This window comes from Saccopteryx bilineata, chromosome 5, assembly GCF_036850765.1.
Source record: "Saccopteryx bilineata isolate mSacBil1 chromosome 5, mSacBil1_pri_phased_curated, whole genome shotgun sequence".
NCBI classification, from domain to species: Eukaryota; Metazoa; Chordata; class Mammalia; order Chiroptera; family Emballonuridae; genus Saccopteryx; species Saccopteryx bilineata.
Genome location: NC_089494.1, coordinates 1,900,130 through 1,919,064, shown reverse-complemented (window position 1 = coordinate 1,919,064; position 18,935 = coordinate 1,900,130). Strand labels below are relative to the sequence as shown.

The following is an 18,935-nucleotide window of genomic DNA, read 5'->3' as shown; positions in this document are numbered from 1 at the left end:
AGAAAAATAACATTTTACAAGAACAATTTGAAGGATGGAACCATTCTGTATTTACATAATTTTTTCTCAACCACAGAAAGAAATGTTGGGTGTAAACTGTCCAGAGGGATCCTGCCTGCCCTCCCATCCCAGGCTGGGGGTGGCCGGGGCAGCTGCACACTCATGAGCCTGGTGGACTCCTGGCTCGACCACCCGCACTCCTGACTTGTGGTGTGGAGCCTGGTAGGCAGAGACCAAGACTCCTGGGAGCAGGTATGTCCCAGCTGTGGCGTGGCGTGGAGGTGGAAGGGGGCAGCGCAGGGCAGCACAGATAGAATCACGACCACTGGCAACAAGAAGGACCACCCAGGGTAAAAGGCAAGGGCCAGGGGCTGGCTGAGCCACGTCACACGCTGTGTGCCTGCAGCGTGCAGATGACACCAAGCAGCTACCTGGGCCTCGGGGTCAAGGCCCTGAGTGTACGCTCAGTTCAAGGAGGGAGCAGACCAGGAAGGGCAGGTCCACTACCCCCGCCACTGGCCGGAGGGGCAGCCACCAGCCCGCAGGGGCACACTAGCCCGGGGACAGACTGTTCTCTGCAAGCCGCTGATTGGGAAGGGAAAGGGGGCTTCTGTGCCCAAGAGACCCCGCAGATCCAGACGGGAGGGTGGGGGAAGGGAGCCGCAGAGAGCCACCTGTCTCGTCCCCTCCACCCGGCGTAGCTGGTGGGTCAGGTGCAAGGTCGCCCGGACCCCCAGCCTGGAAGGGGCCTGCAGCCCCAGTGTACCTCCCGGGGTTTGTCAGAAGCCTGTGGCCCATCCCCGCCCGCGCCCAGGGCCCCGCCCACGTTACCTGTGGTAAACCGCGGTTTGCTCGGGGGCTCCTGCACAGACATGGGGAAGGTGGCGGAGGCCGGGGAGGACTGGGCCCGGGACAGAGGCCGGTGGCCACCGAAGGACACGGGGAGGCCGGCAGCCTCCATGGAGGCCTGGTAGCTCCTCAGCTGGTGGATGCGCTGCTGCTCCAGCAGGAGGGCCTGCTGTGGGAGACAGGGGGCTGCTGCTTCAAGGGGCCCCGTCCTCGCGGGGAAGCGGGTCCTCTCCTCACACGTGGCCCGCCCTGCACTCGCCCTCCTCGCAGGGAAGCGGGTCCTCTCCTCACACGCGGCCCGCCCTGCACTCGCCCTCCTCGCAGGGAAGCGGGTCCTCTCCTCACACGCGGCCCGCCCTGCACTCGCCCTCCTCGCAGGGAAGCGGGTCCTCTCCTCACACGCGGCCCGCCCTGCACTCGCCCTCCTCGCAGGGGGTGGGTCCTCTCCTCACATGCGGCCCGCCCTGCACTCGCCCTCCCCGCCCGGGCTCTCACCCACGCTGTGCCCGGGGACTGGGGACAGCCAGCAGGTGCCCCGGCAGCCCTCCTGGTCGAGTCCGGCGCTGTCTCGGTTCTGACCCAGAGTAGTGGGTTTGCATGCCGGAAACCTGAGCAGAAAGCCTGGCTTCCTACCGCAGAGAACTGCAGACACCACTGTACACACCTGCCCTCCCCCCCCAGCCCTCAGGGCCCCACGCCCGCCCCCAGGACAGGACGGTGCTGACGGCCGGGCCCTGCCCCTGGCCCGACGCGCTGGGAGGGTGTGCACCACCTCTAGGAGGGGCAGCTGCGGACAGTCCCAGGACTCTGTGAGCCACCTTTCAGCAACGTAACCAGAGGAGGAAGGGGTGAGCGAAACAGACACTTCCATGGGAAGCTGTTCTCACTGAAACCGTGTTTCCAAGTGAAGAGTGGCCCCGGAGAGGCCAGACACCCTACCAGGCCCCACGGCCCAGCGGACGGCAGCTCTGGGAGGGCAGGGACAGGGAAATCGCTCCAGTCCCTCCTGCAAGTCCACCGGGTTAACCTGCCGCCCCGTCCCCTCAGCGCGGCGAGCCAGATGCACGCGGGGGACTTGGGAGGGGCCGGTGGCAGAGGGGCTCAGAGCCAGGGTCACACAGCCAGGCCCCAAGGCAGACCGACCACAGCGGGACGCTCTAGACAGGCCAAGGTGCACACTCCAGGGGAGGCAGAGTCCAGCCAGAGGAGCAAGGGGACGGGGACTCTGCGGCTAGCCCAGCCCTGCCGAGGAACTGCTGACCCCCAGGGCTGCCGGGAGGAAGGAAGGAATGGCTGCACGTCCTACTTCACAGGCCAAGCTGCTGGAGCCGAGGACACTGAGTCACGCCTTAGTTTTCATGAACAAATCGTGTCGTCTTGGAAGGTCTGCCTTCCCAGCCCCCACAGGAGAGGAGGCGCACAGCAGGCCAAGGGGCAGAGAGCCCAGAGACGCTGGGGGCCTCGGCAGGAGGCTCCCCCGACCCCTCACCTACACCCAGCCGGCCCCCTTCCTCATACACAGCCGCACAAGCTCTCAGACACGCTGCCTCTGCTCACACCGCAAACTGCTCCTTCCCCTGGAGAAAACCTCTGCTAATTATCTCCAAAGAACATGGAACGTGTGTTCCCAACAACCATCCCAGACCTGGAGTATAAAGCTACTCTTCCTGCCCAAATGCTGGTGGCTTCTTCTCCTGAAGGACACTGGCCCTGCCAACTTGCCCAAGTGCTTCCCAGCCTCACGTCCGCACGCCAACACCACCGAGTTCCGGTGAGTCAGACCTCGCCCCTGTCACCCCAGGCCCCTCCACCACCGGGACGAAGCCCATGGGGCTGGGAGCCAGGCCGCCTCTGGCTGAAACCTCTGTTCTCAGAGCACCTGTCCCACCGCACTCTGCAGAGCAGGGGTCAGTGCCCCTGGTGCTGAGGACGTGGCCCCCGAGAAGACCCCACACCTGAGCAGCGCACAGCAGCTGCTGTGAGGCCCAGACCACCAGACACCCAGGAAGGCTGGGGGTGGCGGAGTCTTTCCAGGTGCTGTGGGGGAGGCAGGAGCGCGGCGGGCACACACCTGGGCCGTCCGAGCCAAGCGGTGCCCGGCAGGGTGGCCAACACGACACCAAGTGAGAAGGGAGGTGGCCAGGGGCCCGCAGCCCGGACACGATCAGACCCCACTCTGTGGAGCACTGGCCCGTCCTGCTCCCAGGGAGCGAGCATCCTCTAGGGTGGCAGCTGGGCCTGTGACAGGAGGTTCCAGCTCACTGGCCGGCCGACCCAGTGCTGTGCTGACCGGGCAGCTCGACTTCTCACTGTGAGTTAGCAACTCGCTCACCGGTTTGCCCATCAGTCCCCCACAGTGCTGTCACTGCCCAGGAGCCTTGCTGGCTCTGTGTGCCCAGGGGACACTGCTTTTCAGGATCTGCAAGGCTGGTCACTGCTGCCTCCTCGGCCTCCACAGGTCCTGCCCACTTCTTTGACCAGTGAGAACCCCCCCCCCCCCAGTGACTGCACTGCCCGCCCCCACTGGGCTCACACTCAGCAGAGCCCGCAGTCTGGACAGAAAGTCCCCGGGGCTGGGAAGCAGCTGGGGACACCCCACAGTGGACAATAGCCGGCACGCTGCGACAGCTCAGGGAGAGAGCCGGGGAGCCTCGGGCACTGCGCCCACAGCACCAGGAGTCGGGGACGACCGGGCAGCGGGCGTGGGAGGAAGAGGCCCCCATCTCCACCACCCCCGGGCATGGGGCCCCTGTCTGGGGCGGGCCGGCCTCCTGCCCACCTGTCTGAAGAGCAGCTCCTGCTCCGTGGGCTGGCGCTGGCCTGGCTCCGCCTCCCGCGGGGGCTCCGGCTCCTCGTCTTCGCTTTCCAGGGGCTCCTGCTTCACCTGCACGGCGGGCAGCTCCTGGGCCTCCTTCTGCCCCAGGAGCCGGTCCAGGCCGGGCTCCTCCAGCAGGGCCTGGTGCTCACGGAGCTCCTCCTCCGTCTCCTCGGGGTGGCTCTCGGGCTGCCGGGCCGGCTCACTGGGCTTGGGGAGCATCTGCGGAGGCGAGGGGTGAAGTCAGCGCAACCCAGGGCGACCCAGGTCACTGCACGGGAAATGCCCGTCACCAGGCCTGCGGCTCGGAAACAAAGGGATGAAGAACTCGGTGGGGAGAGGTGTGACCACACCCTGAGCCCAGGCCAGCAGGCACTGGCCAGTCACGTGGCCCCGCCTGGGTGCTGGGCTGTCCGCGGTGCTGAGATGGACCGCCGAGGCCGCAGCGGGGGAAGGACACAGACCTGCACCTGTGCTGAGCAGGGGAGCGGCAGTGACAGTCGGTGGTGAGTCAGCCCAGCTCTGCGCCTGGGTGCCGAGGGGAGAGGCCACGCCCCAGCCCTCCTCCAGGACCCCCACGCGGGGGGACAGTGCGCCCTCCCTGCCCTCAGCCCAGGGACTCGTCATCGTCTGAGAAGTCCCTTCCATGTCCTTCCTGACGGGACAAGGCCCCACCCTGAGAGGGCACGGGGTCGGATGCCCACATCTGCTCCTCCTTGGCTTCTGTGCTAGTGGACCAGGCCCGGGACGCCTGAGAGCTCAGTGCCCTGGCACGGGACTCGGAGGGCTCCAGTGCCATGAGCTCTGTGCCGATGCTGCAGGTCGAGTGGGCGACCAGTGCGGGACCTACTCTCCCCCTGCAGCTTCCCTCTCCAGGGGCCGAGGTCGAGGTCCTGCCCCTGCCCCTGCCCTGTGCCCACAGGACTGGCAGGCAGGCAGCAGGGGCTGCAGCCCTGGCAGGCGGTTGGGTGCATGGCGGCGCTGGGCTGTCAGCAGGAAGGAGGGGGAGCCGGGAGCCGGTGAGGGCCCAGCAGCCACCCTGCCGGAAAAGGAGCGCGGACAGGGAGCACAGAGCAACTCGCTCGTGTGGACGTCTAGTGCTCCCCCTGCTGCCACCGCAGCTTCCTCGGGACAGGAGGGCATCCCAGCTGAGCCCCCTGGCCCCTCGTGGGGAGCTGGGACGCTGGGGCTTCCACCAGGGCCTGCTTCTGGCAGAGGGCACCGCAGGCCTGGAATGTGCAGATCCCACTGTCCCGAGCAGCTCTGGGCAGGACACCTGAGCTGCGGCCGGCTCGCTGGGGCTCGCCTCGTATGCCCAGACAGAGAGAGGCTCCTGAACACGGCCTCAGGACACAGGGCGCCTGGGAGGGGTGTCAGCAGGGGCCTCACATCAGCAGCCTCCCTGCGGTGCGGGCACTGTCAGGGGCCTCGGCTCTGTGGTGACAGTGACGCGGGTGCCTGTGCAGCCAGCCTCAGTGGGCCGGGCCTGTCCCTCCCCACCACCACACGAAGCTCTGCTTCCCAGCGGCCACAGGCGAAAGTGCTGGTGGAAACACTGGACAAACGAGCCAGCTCTGTCTCCTTGTGGCCTCTGACCCTCAAGAGTCGCCGTTCACCTTATGCAGAAACAACACGTTTTTCTGGAACCCAGACTCGAGCTCAGGGCAGACAATGGTCGTAGGGGCCTGGCTGTGCTCACAATTAGACCACACGTGTAACTGAGTCCTAGCTCTCGTGTTCAGAGCCGGGGAGGTCAGGGGGGAGGAAACGCGTCCAACCCCCAGGTCTCCAGGACCCGGCCTCGCACGGCGTTCAGGAACCGCAGACGGAGCTGTGGTCACAGCGAAGCCGGCGTCAGCGGTCCAGGTGCCTCTGTCATCTCTTCTAACAGACACTGCTCACCTCAGGCAGACGGACCGCACCCGTGGCCGGGACCAGACGCTCCCCGTCACACTGCACGGGCTCGGAGCTCACAGCCCCACACCCTCTGACGGCAAGTGTTCTCCAGAAAGCCCCTCACCCACCGAGCCTTTACTAAAGGTGACGGCACGCAGGCTCTGGTCACCTGCTCAAGCGTGAGGCTGACACCGCGGAGGGGGTGGGGACTGCCCGGTGGACACAGCGGTGCCGGGCCACCTTTCCTCCCCGCAGGCCATCGGCTGGGGCTGCTGCATTGCTGTGGTCCTTAGGGGAGCAGCAGTGGCCCGTCCGGCCGCTGGGCGTGCAGCAACGGGAAAGGACCAACCTCCCTCCAAGGGTGACGCTGATGGAGCAGCGCCCGCTAAGGCTGAGTGTCAGCGTATCTCCAGCAGCAGAGGGTGCAGGGCCGCCCCTGGGAGCCCTGCCAGGACCTGGGCTCTGGGGCCCTCGGGTAACGAACTAGCACAGGAACAGCTGCTCCGAGACAAAGGGTAGAGGCTTCGGGGCCAGGTGACACCTGCACAAGCTCGGCTCCCGGAGTGCCTGGGAGGACGGGTGGGAACCTCGCAATCACTTGTCACTCCCACTGCCCGTCATGTACCAGAACCAGAGAGGTGACCCAGCTTCCCGATCGCTCTGCTCAGGAACACAGCAGCTGTGAGCAGGTGTTTCCCACCTCAGAGCGCCCAGCCCGGCCCTCAGACAGCGACTTGACAGAAGCAAGAGCTGAGCTGGCGTCAGGGGACGTCTGGGGGCAGCAACACGGGAGCACACGGACACGCAGAGCCCACCCCCCGCGGTGAGAAGTCCCTGTCCTGTGCCATCCGGCGGTGCTCAGGGCTCTGTGCTGTCCGGCTGGGAGTGCGGGTCAGGCGCCCCTCCACAAGCTCCATCCCGTGTGGAGGGGAGCACGTGAGCCCTGTCCCCTCAGCCCTTCACGCCCAGGGAGGCAGGCAGAGGACTGATGGCTGGGGCCCCCCGGAAAAGGAGGGGCAATGGGATGAGGGGCAATGGGACGACCTCTCCCAGGAAGAGACACTGAACATTCAGCCTGCTCATCTCTGAATCTGCCAGTGCCCCCACTCTGTCCACAAGCCACCACAACTGCCTTCTGCCACCCCTTCCTCCTCCTTCCTAACAGCCCCACTGAGCTGCGGCCCCACAGACAGAGCGCGCGGCCCGGCTGTGCCCCTCACCAGCCGTCCAGACGACGACCGGGGGGCAGGCATCGCCGCCCTGACTCACATCTCCATCGTTCCAAGAAGGAGCAGCACCCCACGGGCAGTCGTCCCCACCCTGCCTGACTCCTGGTGACCGTCGTCCTGCCTGCCTGTCCCGGGCACATCGTCCACATGGAACGGCACCCACGCAGGCTTTCCCGCCGGCCTCTTTCCCTCAGTCCCAGGCTTCCAGGACGCGTCCTGGCTGCAGCGAGTGTTGGGGCTGAGGGATGCTCCACGGCCCAGTGGCGCCTGCTCCGCCTGACGGTCACTGGGCTGTGCACGCTGTTGCTGTGCGAGTCCCTGTGGGGACTTCCTGGGGCGCAGGCCTGGCGTGGAGCTGCACCGCGTCTGACCCCTGAGGAAACGCTGAGGCTCATGCCGTTCCCTAACGTTAAGATGCCCTACTTCAACACTGGCACCGGACAGGGGGAGCCGGCATCACTGCTCTCCTGCTTGACTCACGAGCGGAGCAACATGCCCTCCCTACCACGCCCTGCTGACCGCGCCCGCTGCGCCCCGGGGGCCCCGCAGGTGCACCAGCTTCTGGGGCCTGGCCTGGGCGTGAGCACCCGCATGGCGTGACTCCAGTGGGCACGCATGGCGCAGTGTCAAGTCACTTGGAAATGTGCTTTTGGGGACTCCAAACCAATGTAAAGTTGGGGACTTTGTGTTGCAAGTTTGCTTAAAAAAAAAAACAAATATGCTGAAGGGACTCAAGAAAAAGTGCCGACCAAGAGAGCTCACCCACATGATGCTGACGAGGGACGCAGGGCACAGCCCGTGCCAGCTGCCCCCCTCGCGGGGACGGGGCGCTCTGAGTGCCCGCTGCACACAAGCCCCCAGGCCTGCCGTGCGGGGGCAGGCTGAGCCCACTGCGTCCCCGCCAGCCCCGGGCCGCCAGGCAGCAGAGGAGCGCCCGGCGGTCTGGGCGCGGGCGCAGACCCACCTTGCTCATGTGCAGCTGCTGCTGCTGGAACTGCTGCTTGTGCTTCTCCAGGAACTGCTGGTGCTGCTGCTGCACGACCAGGTGCTGCAAGGCCTGCGCGCTCTGGGGCAGCGGGGCCGACTGCGTGCGCCCCAGCGGGCGGTGCTGCCGCAGCTTGTGGATGGAGGGGGAGACCCGGTCTGCGCCAACCAGAGACTGCGCGTGCAGGGGCAGCGCGCCCAGGCCTGAAAGATACCAGTCTGAAGATAACATGAAGGAAAACAGCAGAGGGGAAGAGGGAGGAGAGAGGAGAGAGGGCTGTTGAGTGACTGCTGGAGACTCTGAGAGCTGCAACCTCCAGCCCAGGTGACTCCTCCCGGGAGCCCGCCCGGTGAGACCAGGAGCCCCGGGCTGCCCCGTGGGAGCTGCTGACACCCAAGCTTGGTTTGACAGGCCGCAGAGCAGCTCATGTGCCGACAGGGGCCCCAGGCCAGCACGACCGCCCTGCTAGGGCCCAGGCCCTTGCGAGCTTTCGATCTGCACAGCGCTATGGCGACGCTGCGGGGCCTCCAGGTGCCCAGAGGACACAGGCAGCTCTTTCCTCGAGGCCACAGAGACTGAGCGTGAGGTCAACAGTCCTCGGGTCAAGCTGTTCAAGCGTCTCTTGTTAAAGCACTGATTACATGCACAGAGAGGACAGTCACACAAACTCTCTTTCCACATATCCTGGGGAGCCGCTGGCTGCACAGGAGGAACCTGCCCCGCCCTGCCCCGCCCTGCCCTGGGCTGAGGGCTGACCTCTGAGGCTGCGCTGACTGGGGGTGGTTTTGCTTTATCTGCATTTGGACCTCAGTTTAAACTGAACCTCTTCCTGAACCTGGGAAGCTGAACAGTTTCCTTCTGCAGGCTTCTCACCCATCTGGTTTCTCCTGCAAACCACTGCTCCAGGGCTCTGCGGGCACGAGGGTCTGACAAACCCCTTTCCCTGCTGCCTGGGCAAGGCCCCTGGCAGTGAGGTAAATAAACACTAAGTGCTCTGACCACGAGAAAGCAACAATAAACCGAGCACACCTGCTCTCAGCGGCCCTGCGAATGACCAGATGGTGACAACGACCCCCCGGCCCCTGCACCTGCTCCTCTGGCCTTCCTGCCCCGTTCACCCGCCGAGCTCCAGCTCAGGTCTCAGCCGCGATGCCACTCCTCCGCGGAGCCTCCCTGCACCTCGCCTGCCCCAGCACCCAGCCTCCGGCCAACGCCCAACTGCTGTCGGACACACTGACCTCGACACCCTACTCTCGGGCTGCGTGAGCACTGTGCCCGCCTGGCAGCCGGGCCACGCGGAACCCACGTTCTGTGTGCCACTGCAGAGACAGCACAGGGCTCTGCACACACGCCCTCCTCCCGGAACCAGCCCTGACCCCCCACACTGCCGGCCGGCTGCTCAGACCCAGCCCAGGAGTGTCAGGGCTCCATTCTGTCCACGGGTAAGGACACTGTGCGTGGAGCGCCTCACTGGGGCAGCTGGGAATCAAAAGCATATGAGCCACACAGAGGCTGGGCACCACGGGGCCTGCGGTGAAGGGGACGTGGTGTCCAAGACCCTGCACCTCGCCTGCCCTCTGATCCGACCAGCCAGTAAGCCAGTCGTCCCAGAGGGACCTGTTTGCAGAGCACCTGTGAATAGAGCCAGTCTAGCCTGGTTACTCTGTCCGTCTGTCCACCAAGGGTACCAGCAAGGAGGTGGGTAAGGAGACCTGCAGTGACCCTTCCTCAGAGACTGACTCAACAGGCTCGACCCCAGAGGTGCTGCCGGGTCCCCGGCTCCGCAGTGCAGACTGTGGGGTGCTGGCAGGGCGGGGCCGGGGACCCAGGAGGGAGGGGCGGGGGACAGATGAGCACCCGCAGAAGCCGACACAGAAGGAGCTGCAGCAGAGTGGGCAGCGCACACAGACGCAGAGGATGGGGGGGGTCGGCTCTGGAAAAAGGGTGGTGGCCCCAGAACCACCCTCAGGGGCTGGTTGTCGAGGAGAAAACGGACCCCTGGTGAGCTGCACGTGGGGGAGGGCCAGGAGCCTGGAGAACAGCCGTGTCCACGCGGAGCACCGCCCTGAGTTCGCTGCTCCGCACCAGCCCCACGTGAATACTCGCTAGGTCCTGCCTGACGGAGTCTGTTTCTAACTTTCAGCATCAACGCTGACGGCCACCCACAGCCGGTGCTCCTGCACTGACCAGCACTGTGCTGGACAACGGGGTGTTCCCAGGACCGGGAGGGCACCCTCGTGGCAGGCCGAGGCAGGGCGGAGAGGCGGGAAAGCCGCTACGGGTGTTGTCCAGCTGGGCCGGGGGTCCTGGAAGGGTGCGTCCCCGAGCCCAGGGCGGCCAATGCGCTAAGGAACCAAGTGCTCGAGGGACACACACAGCAGACAGGAGAGGGACACGCACAGCAGACAGGAGAGGGACACGCACAGCAGACAGGAGAGGGACACGCACAGCAGACAGGAAACTACAGCAAACCCCAGACAGACTCGCCCCTCGGGGCCGCCACCCCCCAGGGAAGTCGAGGTCAGGACCAGGTGTAGGGACGCCGCTCTGGGTTGTCGCTGACTCTTCCCCTGAACAGACGCCGCTGAGGCCGGCGCCCTGGTGTGGGAGGCTGCCCACGGCCTGGCACCCTTCAGTGACACCACACACCAGCGAGGCCACACGAGTTCCGCCATACATGCCCGTTTCCTCCTAACACAGCCCCTCTAGACGGGCCCGCCTCTACACTGCTGGAAACGCTGCCTCCGAGCCACGTGCTCAGCCACCTCAGACAGAGAGGCACACCGTGGAGCCCCGCCCCCATCAAACAAGGACAGGCCACGCGGCTGCCCCGGGCTGCTCTGTGCGTGGGCTGGCCCGGTGCGCTCACCTGTGACGAGCGGCGTCTGCGCGGGCGGCTGCTCCAGCAGGACCATGTGCTGCAGCAGAGGGTTGTGGGCGGCCCCGCCGTCCCGCTCCAGGGGCGCCGTGCTCAGGTAGGGCGTGAGGTGGGTGCCGGGGAAGAGGGAGAGCCGCTGCTGCAGGGCCGGGAGCGCCAGCCTCTCGGCATCCTGCTGGCCCGCTGCCCCCTGGGGAGGGACAACCGGCGACGTCCAGGCTGTGTGCCCAACATGGCCGCCCACGCCACACGGACCCCTGGAGACCTACTTACAGCGGAAGGGCCGGTGGCAGGGAGGCCCAGCGTGATGTTGGGCAAGGATGGCGACGTGTAGAGGGGGAGTGGAGCCACAGAGCCTTCTCGAGTCACCAGTCTGTGCGCCAAGCTGGTCTGCGGACAGAACACAGGAGCCTGCTCTGGTCACATGTGGACAGTTACAGCAAGGGAAGGGACCACAGAGAACACTTCCGGGCACACCGCGCCAAGTGTTGAGACAGCGTAGTACAGAGACCCACTGATAGGCACATAGGTGAGTGTAACATTATAAAGCAGGTGATAAGCACTGAATCCTGGATTCATGATCCATCAAAGTCTAGTTTTAATTCAAACAGCTTATTCATGGTCTAACTACAGGAAGAAAATCTAGGATAATGTATCTTAAAATATCTTCCTAAAGTTGAAAATATTTTTCCAAACATAACATCAGAGGCAGAAACCAGAGGGAAACATGAAAAAAAGCAAAGTGGTGCCAATATTAGCAAAGCGCAGGATGGACAAAGGTTAATGTATAAAGAGCTTGCAAGTCAAACAAGTTATAGCTGGAAGCTTGTGTACATGTGGGGACACTGGGAGGTCGGGAAAGCTGTGGCCACCTGGACCCCCGTTTACACGTGTTAGATTAGAACAGGTTACGGAGTCCTGCACTTCCTAAAAGCAGACGAGCTTCTTAAGGGACGGCAGGAGTGAAGGGCAGACAGAAGGGGGTGTGGCAGCACTTCCCGGGGGCTGAAGTTCCCAGACATCTACATCTTTCTGCTTCTAGAATAAACATTCTTTGATGTAAAAGACTTTTATTCACCAGCACACTCCTGGCTCAGCAGGCATGGAGAACATGGTCAGCAACGACAAGGGGACATGCCTTGAGGCTGACCGGCGTCTGCGGGGGTGGAGGGCTGAGGAACCCTCCCCCCAGGGGACGAGGCGCTCAAGGATAGAACCACGTCACCCCCAGGGGAGCCTCTGGGCTGAAATCTGTCACACGTCACTGCGGACAGGGGGCCGCGTCTCAGGCCCGTGTGTGGACAGCCTGCTGGCCGATGCCCGCATGTCCATGGGGGCAGGGCCTGGAACCACGCCCTGCACACTTTGTTCTCATGCTCAAGGCGGACAGGACAGATGGGGAGGCTGCCCTCACCGGGAGCGACCGCCGTCTGCGCTGCCCGCTCACTCAGGTGGCGACTGGCTTTGCGTGACGCACGGTCAGCCGTGCGAACGTGTTTCCTGGACCAGACAATTCTGACCCAAGTAAAAGCAATACCAACAAGTCCCATCTGAGGGGACACGATGAGACGCCGGAAACCCAGCCGCTCCGCCTGCGGCTCTCCGGACACGGCGGGCAGACCCGCGGGCCCGACTCCCCCGGACACGGCGGGCAGACTCACGTGCCTGACTCACCTGCAGATGTGAAGCCACCTCTGAGAATCACTTGGTAGATCAACCTGCCTCATTTTTGGTGTCAGTGTCTCTATCAGCTTCCTGGTTCACAAAGTCCAGGGCCGGACAGTGCCTGTGGCAACACCCTCATCACAGGCACACCTGGGCTTTGCCCGAGGAGGAGCCACCGTCAGTGGCTCGGGGAGCCCTGGCCACCCATGTGTAGGGAACCGAGTGCGGTGAGGCTGCACCCCACACGTCCTGGGCATCCGTGCCGCCCTCCTGCACCAAAGCCCACACGGCCTCTCAACTGGGAAGCACAGGGCACTAAGGGCACTGTCCATCCTAAGAGAGGACACTGTGTACCATCAACCATCACACTTCCCAGGATTACCCTGATTACAATGAGCCCAGAGGCAGAAGAGGGGCTGACCCTTACACTCCGTGAACTCTCTTACACCTGCTAGTAACTGGCAATAGCTTAATTTACATTAACAAGTGACTTGGAGAAATGAACAAGTGATTCCAGCTGGACCCATGCAGTGCCACCCGAAGACGGCACCCCTAAAACACGAAGCTGTGGGTACACACCTGCCTGCCTTACTAACAACCGGATCCAGAGCCACTGCCACCACACAGGACAAGCACTGACATCACACCCCAGAAGCAACTTCTAGGCTAAACTCAGCCCTTTCAGGCTGATCTGACCTATGACCTCAGCATGCCCAGGAGGACTGTCAGTCAGGACTTCCAAAAACCTAAGGGAGCACTTCAGCGGGTGAGCCGGGAAGAAGAGGCCGTAGAGAAACAGCTGCATGGCGGGGAAGGATGCAGCTGCATGGCGGGGAAGGATGCAGGGAGAAGAGAGGTGAAGTGAACTGAGTAGCGATCTTAGTTTCCACAAGTCTGCTCGTCCCTAGTGTCCAGAGAGCTGTCAGCCTTCGGAAGGGTGGGATTCACCCCAGCTCAAGGAGGAACACCAACAGCTCCACTGAGTGGAGGCAGGAGAGCCGCTCCCTGGGGAGGGCCGTCTGGGCGGGGCAGAGGGCACCCTGGCTCAGCCCGGCAGGCTGCCTGCTCCAGGATGGACCCTCTGGCTCGCTCCCAGCCAGCAAGGGAGCTGGGCGCAAGCGGGCCCTCGGCCGGCCCGGTCCTGAGCTGCCCAGGGCTGGAGCGGGGAGGGCTCCAAACACTGGGGACACACAGAGGGAGAGGAACTCAGAGAGAAGGTCCGGGACCTACTGCCAGCAAGTCGAGTGACTCGGGTTGAGTCAAGGGCCCCACAGGACCTGCACCAGCCCGGGAGCCCCTGAAGGAAGAGGCCACTGCCTCCTCTCCTTTCCTGAGGCACCCCCTCCACTCACCCCTGCTTCTAGTGTTCCCTCTACGTGACCCTGAGACCTCTCTGTACCCACGTCCCCCTCGGCCCACAGCACTCGGGGCCTGGCAGGCAGACGCTGACGCCTGCGGTCTGGGGTCTGGGGCTCCTGCGATGCTCGACACCTAGCCACCTGACAGCATGACGTGGTGCTCCTTGGCAGGAACACAGGGCTTGCTGGGCAACGTTGTAACTGGCGTGGTTCTCAACACATCACAGATACTTCAGTCCTCCCTCGGCAAGGACCCCGGAGCCCTGCGGCACGGGGCTGAACTGCCACCGCCCTCGGCACACGCTCTGTCTGGTGGGGGGACCGAGCACACTCGGAGAGCAGAGGCCAGAGCAGGTGCAGGGCTGTCCCTGTGACCCTGCCATGTTGAAGGGAGGCAGAGGGACAGGTGGACAGTCAAGTCCACACAGCCCTGTGTAGGGGGCCTTGCTTCTCTGTGTCCCTGACCACGACCCGGAAGGTCACGACTGAAGGGCAACCATGAGCCCTAGTCACCTTAGCAAATCAGCTCTCTGAACTGCTCTGGGCCGGGGTCACAGACAGGGGACACTGACCTCGGCCGGGATGCTGGGGACAGCCGGTGCGATCCCATTCTCCGTGCTGAGGCTCCCGGAGCTGTTGTTGGGCGAGCTGGGCGCAGAGCCCGGGGCGCTGCTGCAGGCTGAGTCTGCGGGTAGAGAGGGGTGTCAGGGCACTGAGGCAGTGCTGCGAGGACTCTGCGTGCCGGGCCACGGGGAGAGGACATGGCCACGTCCCAGGCAGCACCGGGCAGCCCGCTCCCAGGTTTCAGCTTGGACGACATTCGGTTCCAGGGATGCCACAGCTGACGCTGCCGAGCTGTGCACGTTGTCAACTTCGTCCTCTTTTGAATTAAAAGAATCTTGAACAACAGCAAGACGAACCCCTGGACACACACTAGTGCTCTAACAACAGAAGGCCAGCAGACACAGGAGCCCAGTGACGCAGAGCAGGGAAAGGCCGTGTGGTCGCCAGGGAAGCTGCCCACCGTCACTGCCCTTGGGCCCAGCTCTCCTCTGGGCCTCCTCAGTGTCCGTCAGGTGCCGGGCAGCGGCTCTGCTCTCGCAGGGACGGCCCGTCTCCTGAGTTAGATCGGAAGCACCCGGGCGGTGAGGACCTGCATCACTGTGCTCAGCCGGGTCCTGACGCACTGCGTCACCAAAAAGTCACAGCTGACAACATGGGCTAGCTCCACTGCTCACAAAGAAGCCTGGCTTAATTCCATCCAGGGCTCGCCTGTCCCTTAGAGCCCTCGGGCAAGGTCTGTGCAGAGGAAACCAGGCTGTGTCACGGGCAGACATGTAATTTAACACATAGGATACCCCCCACAGGTGAGATCTAGAGGGCTTCAGACGACACTTCTTCATCTACTCACACGAGGCCTCTCTACCTTAGAATGACCAGAGGATCCTACGCTGAAGAAGAAAGACCACGATAAAAAGGGGGTCCTCAGCCTTGTCTACACTCGTCCACACACAGAGGCAGCTGAGGAGCAGCAGGGGCAGCGGGGAGGGTGCTGGGCCCGAGCAGGAGCTGTGGCCGGTGCCTGGGGGAGGACCAGGGCCGCAGGCCCCCTCCCGGAGCCCTGGTCTCCACAGCAAGCACCGTGCTCGGGGCAAGTGCTTCCTCCCCTCCTGTTTCCAGGGCACCTCTGCGCAGCCGTGTCCCGTGATGTCAGGAGCACAGACGTGCGCCCTCAGTGCACAGTGCACCCCCAGGAAGTGGGGAGCCCTGGGGCCGGGTGCACCTCAAGCTGGGGTCCACTCCTGGAAGGGGTGAGCCCTCCAGAAGGCTCTGCCCGGTCAGCGTCTTCTGCACGTCTGCCACCAGGGGGCCACGAGCAACGTGCTGAGAGTGGGGACCTGAGCTCCAGCTTCTCCTCTGCCCACCTGCTGGCCTCCCGCCAGGGGTCGTGAGTGCTCTAGTGGCTCAGACACTGCCAGGCCACACACACGTGCCTCCCACTAATGAGGCAGGATCAGTTAATTCCCCACCTTCAGAGCAACCTCCACCTGGACTGCTGTGGCCCTCTCCTGTGTCCACCCACTGCTCCCCGTGCCCGGTGACCGCGCTGGAGCAGACTGGCTGCACAGGGCCGGTGGCTCTCGGAACCTGCAGCGATGGCACCTGGGGACAAGCGTGTGGGCCGAGGGGCCACGCAGGCTGGGCGGACGGTGGGGCCTCAACACTAACGTACCTGTGACGTCCAAAGGACGCTTTTTCAGAGCAGTGGCCACAGGCCCGTCTTTCCTGCGCAGCAGGGGGCTGCTCCGTCTCTCAGCCACTTTCTGCTTCAGCCGGGACCGTAGCTTCAGATTGGGCTCCGAAGCTGCAGGGAGAGGAGACACCGTCACAGCCGGGGTCGGGCTGCCTCGTGGGGTTTGAAAACTGGCACGAGTAGGTGTCTGCCGAACACCCAAGCATTCCAGGGCGGAGGGAAGATACTGCCCAAAGCCTGTGGGCAGAGTATTTCCAATCTCAAACGGCACAAAACACATCTGATGCCCTTGGCTACACATTTTCTGAAGGTTACTGATACGTGTTGGTGGCGTCATCAGAGGTGATGCTGTCACGCTCTTCGCCAGCAGACAGGACATCACTGTGACTTCACACCACACACCTCCCTGTCGTCTCCCGCGCACCTCGACCTGGACAACCTGCCACTCAAGCTCCGCGGCCTCTGCGAATGGCAGCACGAGGGCACGAACGCCAGCCCCACCAAGCTGAGGGTCACCAGGCCAGGTCTCAGACCCGAGTGCAGGCAGGCAGCTGCCCACGCAGCACGGGGGCTTCAGCTTGATTTCTGTCCACAGCTCTGCCTGTGGGGACAGAGCCATCTGCACACCTACGACAGCCCACGTCGTTCCTGAGTTCCCTGCACAAGAGCCCGGGCCACCCCCGAGTCTGGGCAGCTGGGCACCCTCCACTGAGACTCGGGGCACGGGTGCCTGCAGCTCCATGGGCCGTCCCCGCGGCCACCGGGACGTGGGGAGACCCCGTGGCGGGACTGCAGCTGTGAGGTCTCACTGCTCTACTTTCCAGCTCCTGCTGCTGCCTGTGGACTCGCAGATCAGCCTGTTTATGCCCCTTTCCACTGTTCCGTTTGTTCTCAAAACCAGCAACCCTGATGTTCTCACTTTTTCTGGAATAGGAAGTGCACCGCTGTCCGGGGCAGCGAGCATCACGGCCGACACCCGAGTCAGGACGGGGAGTGGCCACGGCTGCCGTGCACAGTGTGAGCTGTGGCACCTGAGTGGGGAGCGGTGAGGAGGAGGAGCAGGACTCGGAGGGAAGTTTCCGGAGGACGCAGCTGTGCTCGGGGTGGGCAGCCTGCCCGCGGCTCCCCGTGCGCCGGTGCAGGAGAGAAGCCCTGCCACCTTGTGGGGTTCGGCACAGCCAGTGCCCATGCTTTGGCAGCACTGCCATGACAAAGGGCAGGACAGAACAGCCCTCCCGGGCGACAGCCGACTGTGGAGCTGCTGGCGAGGACGCCCGCTCTGGTCACTTCTGTTGGACACTGAGCTCCTTACCACCCACTGCTGACGAGTAAAGAAACCGGAGAGAGGAAACAGCAGCTCCTCTCCCACCACGAGGCCTCGGCTGAGACACCCGCCTGACCCGGGACAGGCTGGAGTGGGCGTGGCTCCGGAGAGTCCACAGCAGAGCGGGCCCGTGGGACGGGGCCAGCCCGAGCCGGGGGGAGGGGCCTCTCCCCTGCCTGCTGCCCAGTGAGATGCGGAAGAACCGCAGCTCAGGGTCTCACTGGGAACTTGTCACACAGGGAGCGGCTCATGTCTGTCAGGCTGAAGGTCGGAGCACTGGGCAGCGCGCAAGCTGCCGTCTCAGGGCAGGCCCCATTGGACTCGGCCACACTTGCCGTCCCTAGAAGTGTCTTTGAGAAAGCACACAGAGTCCCCGTGACCTCCTGAACACTCTCGTGCCCACTTTTTAAGAGCACTGTTGCCTCATTTTAAAGATGGGTGCTCACACTGAGCGGGCACCTGCCTAGGATACTGGATGGCGCGGGCCGGCCCCTGCAGAGCTTGTCCTCGCCAGCCAGGCAGCTGCAGCGGGCCTGTCACGTCGCCACCGTGGCCATCGGCGAACCTGCCTGGGAACCGCTGCAAACGCAGGCCATGGAAGGGGTGCAGCGCAGGACACTCTCCAGGCTCGAAGCCGAGGGCTGGGCCGGGTCTGCCATGAAACGGGCAGTCAGGAGCTCGGGCTCCCCCGCACAGCCTCCCCTGCGACAGTTCCCAACACGGTGAAGGAGAGGGACTCTGCCCGGAGCCCAGCCTGGGGTTTGCTTCACACACAAATGAGGAACACAGTCCCGCCTGCGCCAGCTGGCTGGTGTCCTGCTGGGGACAGAACACTGTGTCTGAGTAGCCGGCAGGTTCCAAACAGGGCACGGCCTTCCATGCTGAGGTCCCGGGGTCACCAACAAAGTGGGACAGGGCTGAGGTGGGATGACAATGGCCGTCTCTGTGGGTTTGGGCTTGTGTCAGCCATCGGAACTCATGTAAGAGTCGTTATAAAAACACTCACAGCAGCTAAGATCTTCGGAAATAAAGTGACCAAGACGTTACTGAAGAAACTCCCTCGATCCCAACAATGCGACGGAGCTCCGCCTGCATCACGCGATGTGAACTAAGCGCCGTGCGGGACACACTTGCAGGCTGGGCTGCCCGCTGTCCTGGGGTCTTGCGAGGAGCATCCTGGCCGGGCACCAGCATACTGACACTTCTCGGACATCAGTCAGGGCTGGACTTGATGAGGCTCAGAACTCCAGGGTCAGGGCAGCTGCTGAGGAACCGCCCAGAAGACCGGGGGGTGGGCACCACCTAACCTGCCCTGTACCCTTGATGAGAAAATGATCTCTCCGCACTCCAGTGGGAGATGGAGGACGCCCCGCTGTCAGTCACCAGGACGGGGGTGGAGCCTCCACAGGACATGAGGGGCACCCGCTGTCAGTCACCAAGACGTGGGTGGAGCCTCCACAGGACATGAGGGGCACCCGCTGTCAGTCACCAGGACGTGGGTGGAGCCTCCACAGGACGTGGGTAGTGTTGCCGAGCTGACTCCCGAGCTGATTCCAGAGACGGGGGCTCAGGCGGGGAAGCCTGATGACCCTGGCGACCAGCAGAACAAGGTCCATTTGCTGGCCAGACCTCCGACTGTTGTACGCCAGCGTTTCCGTCCATGCAGTCCTCCCTAGCTGTGT

General features: G+C 63.9%; 1 protein-coding gene across 10 annotated transcripts in view; it reads right to left on the bottom strand.

Moving 5' to 3' along the window:
• HDAC4 (histone deacetylase 4) overlaps positions 1-18,935 on the bottom strand; it is a 276,699-nt gene that overhangs the window by 41,339 nt on the left and 216,425 nt on the right. For 7 of the 10 annotated variants that reach the window (XM_066233668.1, XM_066233661.1, XM_066233665.1 and 4 more), the window contains 7 exons: positions 15,909-16,040; positions 14,248-14,360; positions 10,926-11,042; positions 10,644-10,842; positions 7,754-7,992; positions 3,629-3,886; positions 832-1,018 (listed from right to left, as the gene is read on the bottom strand). In XM_066233668.1, coding sequence (XP_066089765.1) covers positions 832-1,018; positions 3,629-3,886; positions 7,754-7,992; positions 10,644-10,842; positions 10,926-11,042; positions 14,248-14,360; positions 15,909-16,040 — 1,245 coding nt within the window. The remainder of the gene's footprint in view (positions 1-831; positions 1,019-3,628; positions 3,887-7,753; positions 7,993-10,643; positions 10,843-10,925; positions 11,043-14,247; positions 14,361-15,908; positions 16,041-18,935) is intronic. The other 3 variants (XM_066233664.1, XM_066233666.1, XM_066233662.1) reach the window with 2 other exon arrangements.